The sequence below is a fragment of the Cricetulus griseus genome, chromosome 4, assembly GCF_003668045.3.
Source record: "Cricetulus griseus strain 17A/GY chromosome 4, alternate assembly CriGri-PICRH-1.0, whole genome shotgun sequence".
In the NCBI taxonomy this organism is placed as follows: Eukaryota; Metazoa; Chordata; class Mammalia; order Rodentia; family Cricetidae; genus Cricetulus; species Cricetulus griseus.
Genome location: NC_048597.1, coordinates 151,407,290 through 151,421,127, shown reverse-complemented (window position 1 = coordinate 151,421,127; position 13,838 = coordinate 151,407,290). Strand labels below are relative to the sequence as shown.

General features: G+C 36.5%; 1 protein-coding gene across 1 annotated transcript; it reads right to left on the bottom strand.

Moving 5' to 3' along the window:
• Nucleotides 1-11,823: 11,823 nt before the first annotated feature.
• Nucleotides 11,824-12,762, bottom strand: LOC103159732 (olfactory receptor 150). The gene has a single exon (XM_027412287.1). It carries the CDS (start codon nt 12,760-12,762, stop codon nt 11,824-11,826), a length of 939 nt encoding a protein of 312 aa, XP_027268088.1.
• Nucleotides 12,763-13,838: the final 1,076 nt, after the last annotated feature.

Genomic DNA, 13,838 nt, shown 5'->3' with positions numbered 1-13,838 from the left:
ATGCCATGTGGTAAACTTTACAGCTGTCTCTCAGAGAACTCTACTTCTCTTTATTTTCTAGTCCCTATTCAATTAAACCAATGCTGGATTTAGAGGTGGATTTGACTTTCCTCCTCTAAAATCAAGCACTTTATTTAACTAAACTTTAGTGTTTCTGTTTTGTATCAAGAAGCCAATTGATGTAATACAGAATAAAAGAAAAATTTGGGGACTCTCTTTGTCTTTTCTTGGATCTTTCTCTCAAGGTGTACACCCTCTCATAATTGTTATGCTCTCATGGTTGCATTCCCCAGCATGTGTGCATACACAAGCAAACATTTCTCTGCTAACTGTTTATGTTTGATTCCCACACAGCCAATGAAGACCTGCCTGTCAGCAATCCCTGGACACCCTGGAAAAAAAATGGACCACACCTCCTGGACTGCACTGGATCCAATTTGCTCCATTTCAACTGACACTCTGGCCAAAGCTTGGGATACTGACTTCAATCAAGTTGAGGATTTCAAGCCAGATCTTCTATCAAGAGAATCCCATCTAACATGGACTGGATACAATCCATTCAAGACTTTTACAACACTAATATTTTCTTCCTACAGGACCACACATGACTATCATCATCCCATTTCAGCAGGAATAACTTGGAGGATGCTACGCCCCCTTTCCCCATTGTTGTCACTTAGGATAGTGTATATACCTACTTAGGGATAGCTTCCTATTGTTTATGTTTGTGATTGGAAGGAGGTGTTCAGGCTTGGACACCTCTTTCAGATGACCTTAGTGTTTAGTTAAAATAGTTAGGATGTGACATAAGCAGATTGTTGTATCTTCTTATATTTTACCTTTATGATTGTTAATTTTGGATATTTACACTGTTAAGTTTTAATCTCTTTTACACTAAAAGGGTAATTGTAGGGGAAGCTGTAGCCACGCCTACATAGGGGCTGGCTACAGGTGTGCCTGACCACACTTTCGAGGACGTGGTCAGGGTGACGTAGAGTAACTGCATGTTCTCTTTCGGTGTCACTTTGGTACTTGCTGGACAGACTGCTGCCACGCCGGCTGGCTAGGTCTCTCTGTAAGTAAGGCTTTTCCCTATTAAATACCTTTATATTTTACCTGACTCCATATTGGTAATTTCCCACTATACACATTTTACCCAGTTTAGACAATTAGAAGCAATGACACTAAAGTAGAAAGGGGAACACCCATCTCCTATGGGTGTACCAGGTGTGTGTAAGCATAAGTTTTCTGGCTGTCAGGGTCCCGCCACCCTTGAGCCCTAAATGAACACACAGATGCTATGCTAATTATGAAACTGTTGGCCAGTGGCTTGTGTTTCCTATTGGCTAGCTCTGTCTTATTAACTCATTTTTATTAATCTATGTATTTACACGTGGTCTTGGCTTCTCGGAGAAGGGCTGGACCTACTACTTCTTTGCCAGATACGTGGCAACTCCCTCTGCCTATCTTTCCTAGAATTCCCCTCTTCTCCTAGTTCTTCCTGTCTTCCTTATTGGCTAACAGTGTTTTATTCATCAACCAATAAGAGAAATATATATAAAGAAAGACTTCTCCCATCAGGTGTGTAATACCACCAACAAATATCCAGAAGGACTTGGAGAAAAATGTAGTAGTGGAAAATAATAATTATGGCCATGGAAGTCAGGTTTGTTTTTTTTTAGAACATCTTCAATGCCAGGAAGGAACAGAATCCTAAAACAAAATGGTTGGAGGATTTCAAAGGGCCCCAGACATGATAGAAAGGTGTTTCCTAAAGCCAAAGAAGAAATGTGATCATCAGGGAAACAAAAAGACTAGTAGTGGAATATAAATTAAAGTAGAAATTAATATCCATGCATATATATATATATATTTAAATAAGTGTTAAAAATAAATTAATTGTATTCAGTGCCAAAAATCACAAAAGAATTGCACACAATTTATTTAAGTTTGATCCTCTCAAATGAGTGGCACACAGTCACTTACTCCATAAGTGTTGTTTGTACATAATCATCAAGTCTCATAGGAAATAGGCCTTCCAGGTAACTAGACCTTGAACATGGAGGGCTGACAAGAACAAATCTAGTTTACTCTTGTCTTTGATGGTCACTGTGACTACTATCACATTGCATGGGCTGCTTATGTACTTATCATGTTTATTCATGAGGTACTCATCACTCAACCACCACTGTCAACCAAATTTCACTACTATATATATAGATGCTACTCCAATCTCTCCTTCCCCTACTAATACAACCTCACCACTCTCATAAACTACCTAATCACCCATATTGTTAAACACCCCTACTACCCCTAACCCCAACACAACAACTTACTAAACACATAGCCCTCAGCTCCATAAAACCCCTAAAATCAAAATATCTAAAATAATTCAACTAGAACATAAAGCCTCAGGATACTCCTCCATAGTTGTATAATCAAACAACTAACATACCACCCAAATTAAAAAAAACTATTAAACATAAAAACAAACCCCCAAAACCTATGACAACTAACAACCCATGCACCTGCTAATAATTAAATCTAACCCCTCCATAAATAGGTAAAGGCTTTAATGCAAATAGTAAGTTCCCCATTAAAAATAAAAAATACTTAAAATATATATAATTAGTAATAACTTCCACATAGCATTTAACTATGACTAATCACATGGAAAATCATTGTTTTAATTTAAATATAGAAATACTAGTGACATCTGAAGAAAAAAAAGCACCCACTACTCAAAATTATCAATCACTATTTGATTTATCTTCCAACTCCTTCTAATATTTCAACATCATGAAACTCTTGGTTTCCTCTTTCATGTTTTCTTAGCTCTACAAATTGTTACCAGTCTACACCATTCTCATCAGTAACTCATATTTGCCATTTTTTCCCTGAGCCTCATTTGCCTATTAAGGGGAAGAATGATAACTGCCATTCCACGAAATTTATGCCTTACATAACCCTAAGTAAGTTGTGTGGGACCTCCTCTTCCATTGAAAACTTACAAAAACAGGCAGATTACTTTGCTTCTTAGGGTTTAGTTTCTGCACTACATGCCCACCATGCTGATGCCAATATTAATAAATATCTGCCTAAAAATGAACTATAATGGCTTTGCATAAAATGACATGAGAGTTGAAAATTTTTCTGTGGTGTTCCTACACACACACACACACACACACACACACACACACACACACACACACACACACACACGTCGTTCAAGCAGAAACTCTTCAGCCTGCTCTTCTGCAACTGTCTACAAAATATATTCCTAGTGATCTCACAATTATCAAAACCATCACAAGCAACACAAACAGGCTCTAGAGGAGCTTGAGATATAGAAAAAGTAATTGCCTTCAGTTCATGGTCTCTTTTTTTCCTTAATTGCTATTGTATTTATATACATAGCTATTCCTAAATATTACCCATTGAGTTCACATAATGCCTCATGTATGCATGCTTTCTGGGCTGATGATGGGAGAAGTCCTTCTGTGCATATGTTTGTCTTATTAGTTGATAAATAAAACACTGTTGTCCAATAGGAAAGCAAGATAGGTGGGGCTAGGAGTCAAGGAGGATTCTGGGAAATATAGTAAAGCGGAGTCATTGGAGTCACCATGTGATCCCAGGAAGATAGAACACTAAGGCCTGCATCCTCAGTAAGATTAGTCTTTAAATAATATATAGATTAGTAGTTATGGTTGATAATTAAGACTGAACTAGCAAATAAGAAACCCAAGCCATTGGTCAGCAGAAGCATTCTAACTAATATAAGAATCTGTGTGTTATTTGGGGGCCTTAACGTGGCTGTGGAACTCAGGCAGCTGGCAGAAAGAGTTATCATTACAGGCTTATCCTTTGGCACCGGATAACCAACTAGTGTGCTCTTTTCTGTGCCCTTGCTCCCAGCTTCACTTATTTGCCTGTAGTCCTTTGTTTAAGGTTGATGCCTCATGGGCTTTTTCTGGTTGAGTTTGGCATCTTCATTGGTGTTATCAATTTTTAGCTCACATTTGGTTGGTCATGTTGGTAAGACTTTACAAGTATAGCTTCAGATGTTACTAGGTGATACAATCTTATATCAATCTCCCTGATCTGCCAGCCCTTACAGTCTTTCTGCCCACCACTTCCCCAGGGCTCCTGAGTCTTTGGTGCAAAACTGGGAAAGCAACTCTTTATAGATTGAGTTTAGGATCTGAGATACAAAGAAATTCCTAGGAACCAGTGGTGATGACTGGTGTCTGTTGTAAGAAGGAATGGACTAGATGAAGACTTGGGGATGCTCTCTCTATTCTATGTGAGACAGCCCTGCTCAAGAGTAAACTCTGATGTAGATGGATCCAACAGACCCTATCACCTCTGCAAGTCAACTTAGTTTTTGGCATCCCTGAAATGATTCAACACACAGACCATCTTAGAGAGGCTGGTGCAGCTCTGTGAGGACCAGAGTATTACATGGGCTTGCAGAGTGAGGGCCAATGAGAGTTCCAACTTAGTCCCAAGAACAAATATCTATGTTTTCTTTTCCTATCGCTATCAACAAAATTTTAGTTCCATGCCTATTTGAAGAAATTCATTTTTTTCACTTTCTTTTCTATTCTAATGTTCATTCTACCACCTCACCCATTTCTTTGTCTTCTCTATTATCTGTGTAGTATTTCTTTTTATTTAGAAACAATCTTATTTTACATATCAATCCCCCATTCCCTCGCCCTCCCATCCCTCCAACCCCCCCTACTAACCCCCTCAACCCACCCTCACCCACCTCCCAAGGACAGTGAGGCCTTCCATGGGGGAATCATCAAAGTCTGTCACATCATTTGGGGGAGGGCCTAGGTTCTCTTTCATGTATCTGGACTGCAATAGTATCTCTCCATAGGAAATAGACTCCCAAAGTCCATTTGAGCACTAGAGATAAACACTAGCTTCACTGTTAGAGGTCCCATAGTCTGCCCAGGCCTCCCAGCTGCCACCCACGTTCAGAGGGCTGGGTTTGATCCAATGCTGATTCCCCAGCTTTATGAGTAATATCTCTGTGCTCTCAGTAGGTCAGGTCAGCTGTGTCTGTGGGTTTTCTCCAGCATGGTCTTGGCTCATTTGCTCATCCCTCCTCCCTCTCTACCATGAACTGAATGAGAGCAGGGATGGATGGATGGATGGATGGATGGAGGTAAGAAGGGAATAAGGGAAATATAATTAAATCACAATTTCAAAAATAAACCAAAATAAGTGTTGTTTTCTTATAAGTTTCCTGATGACACCAAGGATCCTTTCAAAAAGATGGTCCCCAAACTCCTTTAGGTGGTACATGATGAGTTACACACAAGGAAGAATATGCCTACTCACCTTAAAAATGATGATGATGAAGACTGATTACTTTGCAGTTGCAAATAATTTCCTGAAGCTTTATTCTATTTAAAACTCATAATGTATAAGTTATTTTTAAGGCATACATGTATGGATAAATGCATATGTCAAAGGGGTACACTTCAGATTCAGACAATAATAATCACCCTCTCTGAACTTAACATAAATTCTAAATCCTCTAATGCAACTATTTCTTGACACTGATTCGCTCCATTTCCTATGGACATTCTCATTCTTTCCACCCACAAGGAGAGTTATCCAATCTGCAGACATGCAGAGTAAGTTGAAGATGCTTACAAGATTGTGATAAGCAAGGCAATTGAAGTGTTCAAGGCACACAACCTGGATTTCAAAACTATATTCTTAACTATAGGCTTCCCAAAATATCAAGAAGAGGAGAATTTGAACAATGATTAAAATAACTCATGATCTTTAACAACCAAGATGAAAGTAGGGACAATGACATTGGTGGATGGGGGCAAGTATGTATTCATTTAGAAATTTTTTATTACATTTCTGCCTGTAAGTTCCCAACACTACATAGGTGAAAATCATTGTTCGGTGAACCAACATTAGCTGCAGAGTTTTTTTTTTATTTTAAAAAGTACAACCAAGAGTTTTCTATAACTCATAAAATATGCAGTAAGAGGTTTTGAGTAAGACTGTAAAATAGGAGGAAAATATGCTCCCAGCAGGCAAAATATTCCCAACATTTTTAATAATAATGAAATCAAAGACATCCTTAAGGCAAAACTGAAATGCATTTTTCATGTAGGGGTAGAATATTCCATTTAATTTGTTTAGTTTCCTTTGTTAGGCTTTGTGTTTGAAAGTTTGAGGATGTGAAAAGAACATATAATAAATATCTCAATGGTTGAGGGAAGGTGTGAGAGGGGAAGCTGATTTTTCTAATCAAACTAGGAAAGAACAAAATCAGTGTGCAAAACCATTTCCCTCCCTTTCTTTATTCACATTTTTTAACTTTAATAAATCAAAAGCAAATGAAACACACACACACACACACACACACACACACACGAGAAAACATTCACAGTATGAGATCTAAATGGGATTTTCCAGGGGAAAAAAGAAAGACATTAGCAAAACCTAAGATCAGACAAATTGCCCCTATTTCCCCAGGAAAAGTTCATGCAATGTCCCGATAGACCCATTATTTGAAATGTTGATCCCCAACTAGTTTCTCTATTTGGGATGTTTTAGAAAAGTTGAAAGGTTGAGGCTAGCTGGAATCAGTAAGTGAGTCCTTGAATTTATATTATTCTGGCCACTTCTTAATTTACTGTGGCTCCAGTCTTCTTTAATGGGAAGTGCTTTGCTGTGCCACCTTGAGCCTAAGGTCATTAGCTGAACTCTCTGAAACTAGAAAACAAAACAAATCATTTCATTCTTCCACAGCAGCAGTAAAAGAAATGAACAAAAACAGCCCTATGTTGTACAAATGAACCAATTAAATAAGTAGTAATTATTCCTTTAATCTTGGATTGAATTCAATCATTGAAATACATATTTCAAAATTATTATGTGCATTTTACTAAAAAATTAAATCCTTTCATCCTTTTATCTTGTGCTTTTCTACTTATACAAATTAGGTAATCATTCAATGAAATAACTTCTATTAAATAACTTAGTGAGCAAAATATCTTCTAGCACCATAAATCCTGGTCAGTAGGAGTGAAACCTCTCATTGAACATCAGCTTTGCTTCTCCAAGTTCTATGACATAAAAAGCCGTGTCCTCAGCATCAGAGCCTTACCATAAGGATATAGAGAGTAAGTAATAGCCTTAGCAATAGCCTGTGATATTTGATGGAGGAGTTTAAGGGACCCCTTTGGTCAACAACTCAATGAGATATAATCCTTTCCTGACACTGGAAGTTTTACTTTGTGGCATAAGATATCTAGTTAGAATGGTGTCTTCCTCCTTTTATCATGACTCCACTTAAATTCTGGGAACAGTTGAAAGAAATGAAAGAATATGAATAAAATATATTGTATGAAAATTTGTAGGGGGAAATGCTGACCATGCCTGCTTCAGGGTTGACACAGGTGATGTGGGGTTGACACATGGGCATGGTCAGAGTGATGTAGCAATGCTTTAAATATCAGGGACCCACACATGTGGCTCTCCCCTTTTCCCTCTTCTGCCTGGCTGGGCAAATGAGCACTGGCTTCTTGCTGTCAATCTAATTTTGACTCCATTGTGTTCCACATTAAAAATGTTAAAAATTAAATTAATAAAAAAGTAACTTAATGGGATATGTTAAATGGTTATAGGCAGTTGTAAGTTGTGGTACATACCTTCACTGGGCTCAGAGGATCACATAGAAACAAACCAAAAAAGAATATATTTTTATATATAAAACTTGCTGAAGATGCAACCAGAAACTATTACAGTTGATAAATGCATCTAGTGCAGGCTATAAAATTAACATGAACAACAAAAGAGTAGCCTTCTTACATACAAGTGAAAAACTTATTGAAAAACAAATCAAGAACACAATGTCATTTGCAACAGTCTCAACAACAAATCTTTGAATAAATCTAACCAAGGAAATTAAAAACTTGTACAATGACTTGAGACACTGAAGAAAGAAACTGAAGAAAATTCTAGAACATGGAAAGGCCAACCATGATTAATATTGTGAAAATGTCATCCTACCAAGACAATTTATAGATTCAATGCAATCTCTATTAAAATTCCAAAGTAGTTATTCACAGAAACTTAAAAAAAAACTCTTAAGTTTCATGTGGAAATACAAAACAGTCTAGCAAACACAAACTTGAGCATTAATAGTTGCAGTAGGTATCTCCATGCCAGATTTTAAGTTCTATTTCTGAACTATAGTAATAAAAAAAGCATACTAGCGCAAAAACAGAATCATTGAGCAATGCAGAGAACTGATGACCTCATTAAGCACACACTTATATGGCCACCTGATTTTTGACAATGAGGTTAATATGTATTGGAGAAAAGTTAGGATCTTTAACGAATGGTGCTGGTAAAAACTGGAGTGTTATATGTAGAAGACTGAAACTCTATTCTAATCTCTTTCTGTACAAAGCTCAACACCAAATAGACTCGGGACCTCAATATAAGAAAAGATAGCCCAGATAGAAGAGAATGTATAAAGTATGTGTGAATTCATTGACACATGAAAGGACTTTCTGAACATGACCCTGATAGTGCAGGCACTAAGATAAACAATTAACAAATGGGATCTTTGATACCAAAAAGCTTCTTTGCAGCAAAGGATACTGTGAATCTAGTTCAGAAGAATCCCACAGAATAGGAAAAATCCTAACATCTGACTGATGATTAGTATTTAGAATTTTCAAATAACTCAATCGATTAAACTTAAATGAACAAACCTAATTTAAAAGGAGGCTCCGAATTAAACATCTCAAAAGATGAAATAAAATTACAGAGAAATATTTTTAAAAGATTCATGATATAGAAGAAATAAAAATTAAAACTCCTTTGGGATTTCATCTTACCTCAGTAACAATGGCTAAGTGAACAAAAAATAACAGCAAATTCTGACATGTATGGGGAATATGGTAACACTTATTAACTGATGGTGGGAGTACAATCTGTTGTGCCACTGTGGCAATCAATGGGGAGGCTATTCACAAATCTATCATTCAGAAATAGATCCACCACATGATATGGCTATACCACTCTTAGTCATATACCATAGGGTTTCATGCCCTACTATAGAATTACTTGCTCATCAGTGTTTATTGCTATTCTATTCCCAATAACTAGAAATTGGAACAGCTTATATGTACATCAACAGATGAATTGATAATGAAAATGAAGTAGATTTGCACAATGAAATGTTATTCAGCTGTGAAGAAAAACTAAATTATGAAATTCTCAGATAAAATTCTGAGTGCAATAACCCACATCCAGAAAGGCAAGTGTCTTATTTTTTCCCTCATTGTGGATGTTAGCTTTGAAACATCAGATAAGTGCACTTTATTTAGAATATGCATAAAGATCAGGAAATTCCTGAGTGGGTATTGAGGGGATATGGACATCAGTTGTTTAAATTTGAAGGAGTATAAGGGAATTGTTAGTGTTAAATAGGGGTAGGAGAGGAGCAGGCAGGATAGATGATCGAGAGTTGGTAGAGATAAATACTATACTAAAGATCTCTTGATAAAGTCATTTAGAAACCTACCAACTTCAGGGCTGGAGAGATTACTCAGTGGTGAAGAACACTTGTTACTCTTGTAGAGAAAACAGATTTGAATCCTAGATCTCACATCGTAGTTCACAACCACCTATAACTCCTATTCCAGGCCAGGGAATCTGACATCTCTGGACACCAAGCATACATGTAGTGTACTTATGAACATATAAGCCACACACTTATATAAAAAGTAAAATTACTAAACATAATTTAAATATTAAAGAAACATGCCTACTACTGTAGAAGCTTTTACATATTTATATATTAATTGAATGGAATTAACCTATAATGGGAGCAGGAGTGAAGTTCCACCCCTAGCTGAGAAGCTATTGGAAATTGATGGCTTCTGGGAGATAGTCAGTTAACTCTAGGAGTGTATGCAGTCCTTGGAAAGTGGACTATGTTCCCATGCATTTTTAAAACAAATAAAAGGACTAGAGTTGAGTGTGTAGAGAAGAGAGTGAATCTGCCAAGAATATGGGGGATAAGACATAAAAACCAAGTTGTACGAAGTTCTCAAAGAACTAGTGTGTGTGTGTGTGTGTGTGTGGGGAGAGAGAGAGAGAGAGAGAGAGAGAGAGAGAGAGAGAGAGAGAGAGAGAGAGAGAGAGAGAGAGAGAGATAGAGAGGGAGAGAGAGAGAGAGAGAGAGAGAGAGAGAGAGAGAGAGAGAGAGAGAGAGAGAGAGAGAAATTTATTAGAGGAATGTTTTGTTTGTTTTCTTAGGCAGTTTTGGGGTTTGAGCACTACTTGTCATTAGTAAAAAAAGAAGTTTTAACTTATTCATATTAATTAATAACCCAAAGTTTGCATTTGAAAATGAATGGTCTGGGGGTTGGAGAGATGGCTGAGAGGTTAAGAGCACTGACTGCTCTTCCAGAGATCCTGAGTTCAATTCCCAGCAATCACATGGTGGCTCACAACCATCCATTATGAGATCTGGTGCCCACTTCTGGTGTGCAGATATACATGGAAACAGAATGTTGTATACATAATAAATAAAAATCTTAAAGAAAAGAAAATGAATGGCCTGCATGAATATGAGATTTTATAATGTGTGTTGAAAACTATCTCTTGGTCATAGGGAAAATTAATACCAAATTATCAAGAAAACAGATTTTTTATTGAAAAATGATGTTTTCTTTCTTTAAAATTTTAATTATTTTTATTCTATATTTCATTTAGTTTAGAAACAACCTTATTTTACATATCAATCTTAGTTCCCTGAACTGAAAATATTTTTTTAAACCAAATATAACAGGGTTTGTTCTTCTTCACTTTCCCCATATCCTCCCCAACTCTCCATGCTTTCAATCCCACACCTATTTTCTCTCCATGTTAAGAAAACAATCAAATAAAAATAAATTAATAAACAAGAAAAGGCAAAACAAATGAACAAAAACAAAGAAAAGACACAGCAGGAGAAATGTGTGCAGTCACACACACACACACACACACACACACACACACACACACACACACACACCATAAAAACACAAAATAGAAAACCATAGATACAAACAAAAATATAAGCAGTAAAGATACAAGCAGTAAAGTAAAAAAAAATGCTTAAAAAAGCATTATGAGGCAAAAGATCTACAAAAATAACATTGAATCTGCTTTGTGTGGCCATTTACTTATCACAGTACAAAACTTGTATTGAGGATCCTGAACAAATATGTGTCAATGTATGCAGCTATATTTGTAATGTGAGTCCATCACACAATTATATTACTTAATTCGTGGTAAGAAAAATACTATATCTTTATTTCTCTATATTATCTAATATAGACCTACACAATTAATAAGACTTAAATATCAAATTTTGTATTTTTGTGAAAATTATTTATTTTAGAGATCAGACTTTCAGTGGTTGGGCAGTACACTTCACTGAGAAGTTCCAAATAGTCAGGATATTGAAAAGATATGACCAAATGTTATTTACTCACCAAATAAGATAATTAAACTTAGCTAACAGAACACACTCTATAAATATAAAGCAAAATGAACCATAAAATATTTTAATATATTTAAACTTGTATTTATAGGTTTCACAGGCTACTCTTTGTAGGTAAACTTTGGAACATTCAAGAATTGCCTTTTCCTTGTGTAAGAACTTGTAAATCCATTCCTCCCTGAACCACCAGTATTCTCATGCATGGACACACATTGTTGTCTCAGGACTCTTTCCAAACCCCTAGATATGGTATATTTTGCTATGTGAATATGTCTTTACACATAGAACTCCTTTTTTTGGAATAACTTATTTAGAGCAAGTTTGACATCCCTGTTCCTCAGGCTGTAGATCATGGGATTCAGCATGGGCACAACAGTAGTATAAAACACAGAGGACACTTTCCCTTTGTCTTTGGAACTGACTGAGAAGGGCTGCAGGTACATGAATGCCAGGGAACCAAAGAAGACAGCAACAGCAGAGAAGTGGGAGCTACAGGTGCTGAAGGCTTTGAATCTGCCCTCAGTGGATTTGATACGGAGGATGCTAGCAATGATGAAGATATAAGAACCCAGAATTGTCAGGGTTGGAATAAAGATATTGAAAGCACTGAGGCATAGAAGTACTACTTCATTGACAAAAGTACTAGAGCAGGCAATCTCCATCAATGGGAAAAGATCACAGAAGTAATGGTTTACTATGTTAGCCTTGCAGAAAACCACTCTTAGCATGCAGAAAGTATGAACTGCTGCACCAATGAACCCCATGCCGTACACCCCACCTACCATCCAGGAACAGATTTGGTAAGACATAGTGACACTATAGAGCAAGGGATTGCAAATGGCAACATAGCGGTCATATGCCATCGCAGCCAACATGTGACACTCAGATATAACAAAAGCAAGGAAGAAATAGAGCTGAGTCATACATTCCTGGTAGGAGATGACATTCTTCTCTATTACAAAGTTCACCAGCATTTTGGGGGTGATGACAGTGGAGTAACACAGGTCAATGAAGGACAGACTGCTGAGGAAGAAGTACATGGGGGTGTGCAGGTGGGAGCTGAGCAGGATCAGGATGATCATTCCCAGGTTCCCCAGCACCGTGAGCAGGAAGATTCCAAGGAAGAGGAGGAATAGGGGCAGCTGCAGCTCTGGTTTGTTTGTTAATCCAGCAAGGATGAACTCAGTCACTGTAGACTGATTGCCTTCTGCCATTTCTTCCTGGGAGTTCTATTTAAGAAGTGAAAAAAAGTTAGATATTTATTGTCGTTCCATACATTGAAATGTAATAAAGAATTTAAGTCTTTCAGGACATGTATTTCCAATTCTCTAATAATAACTTGAGTATGCTATATAACAAAAAATTGTGATACCCTAAAATATGGAACATGCAAACAAATAACTGTTAGACCTAAGCCATCTACATTAATCTCTGTTCAATCCCAGAATAGTATGTTTGTACTTGGTCCCAACTACCTGAAGAATAGGTGTGCTTACTTTTATTTTGTTTCCTAAGTACTATATATGCCATATATATAACATGGTCATCTAATGTATATGGAGATTTCATATTCAAATATATATACCATCCACAAGAGATCCCAACCAACACGCGTGGAAGCCTCCCATGGTAACAAGTTACAAGTAAATAAAAATTCTTTTACTTCATTCAGTATTGAATCAGAGCTTTTATTTTTGGCAATTAGTCAAGGAAAATATAAGACATTGTACTGAGAACCACAAGGAATCTAGGGGAATTAAAGAACTATGTAAATGGAAATCAAAGATACAGCATAATAAAAATGGAAAAATTCTAAAATACCATACAAATTCAGTCCAAAAGCTATGAAGTCACATCTCTGTTATTGTAGATACTGACACATAGGCCACAGAATACCTAGAACACATATGGGGACCAGGAAAATCAGAGTAAATTTGAAAGGCAAGAATTAAGTGGGAGATGTTCCTTTATCTAACTTGGAAATTGCTTAAGTGTTACATTATCAAGATTACATCCTGTTGACTTAAGCATAGGTGCAATATGAAAAGAAATTATTGTTGTAAAAACAGACATCTTTGAAGAAATAACACAGCGTAAAGATTTTATGACATTTCAGTAGGGAAAGTAATTTTTCATCATATTGTTGTGGAATAATTAGATAGCTCATTTTAATCAATAAAATTAATTTAAAATGATTCCTGGAAATGAACATAAAAGACAAAGGTATAACAACAACAATAACATGATAAGCCCCAAAGACTAAATCTTTGCAAGCTTGGAATTGATAATA

Coding starts and splice junctions, on each gene's coding strand:
- LOC103159732 (XM_027412287.1), bottom strand. CDS start 12,762: ATGGCAGAAGGCAATCAGTCTACAGTGACTGAGTTCATCCTTGCTGGA.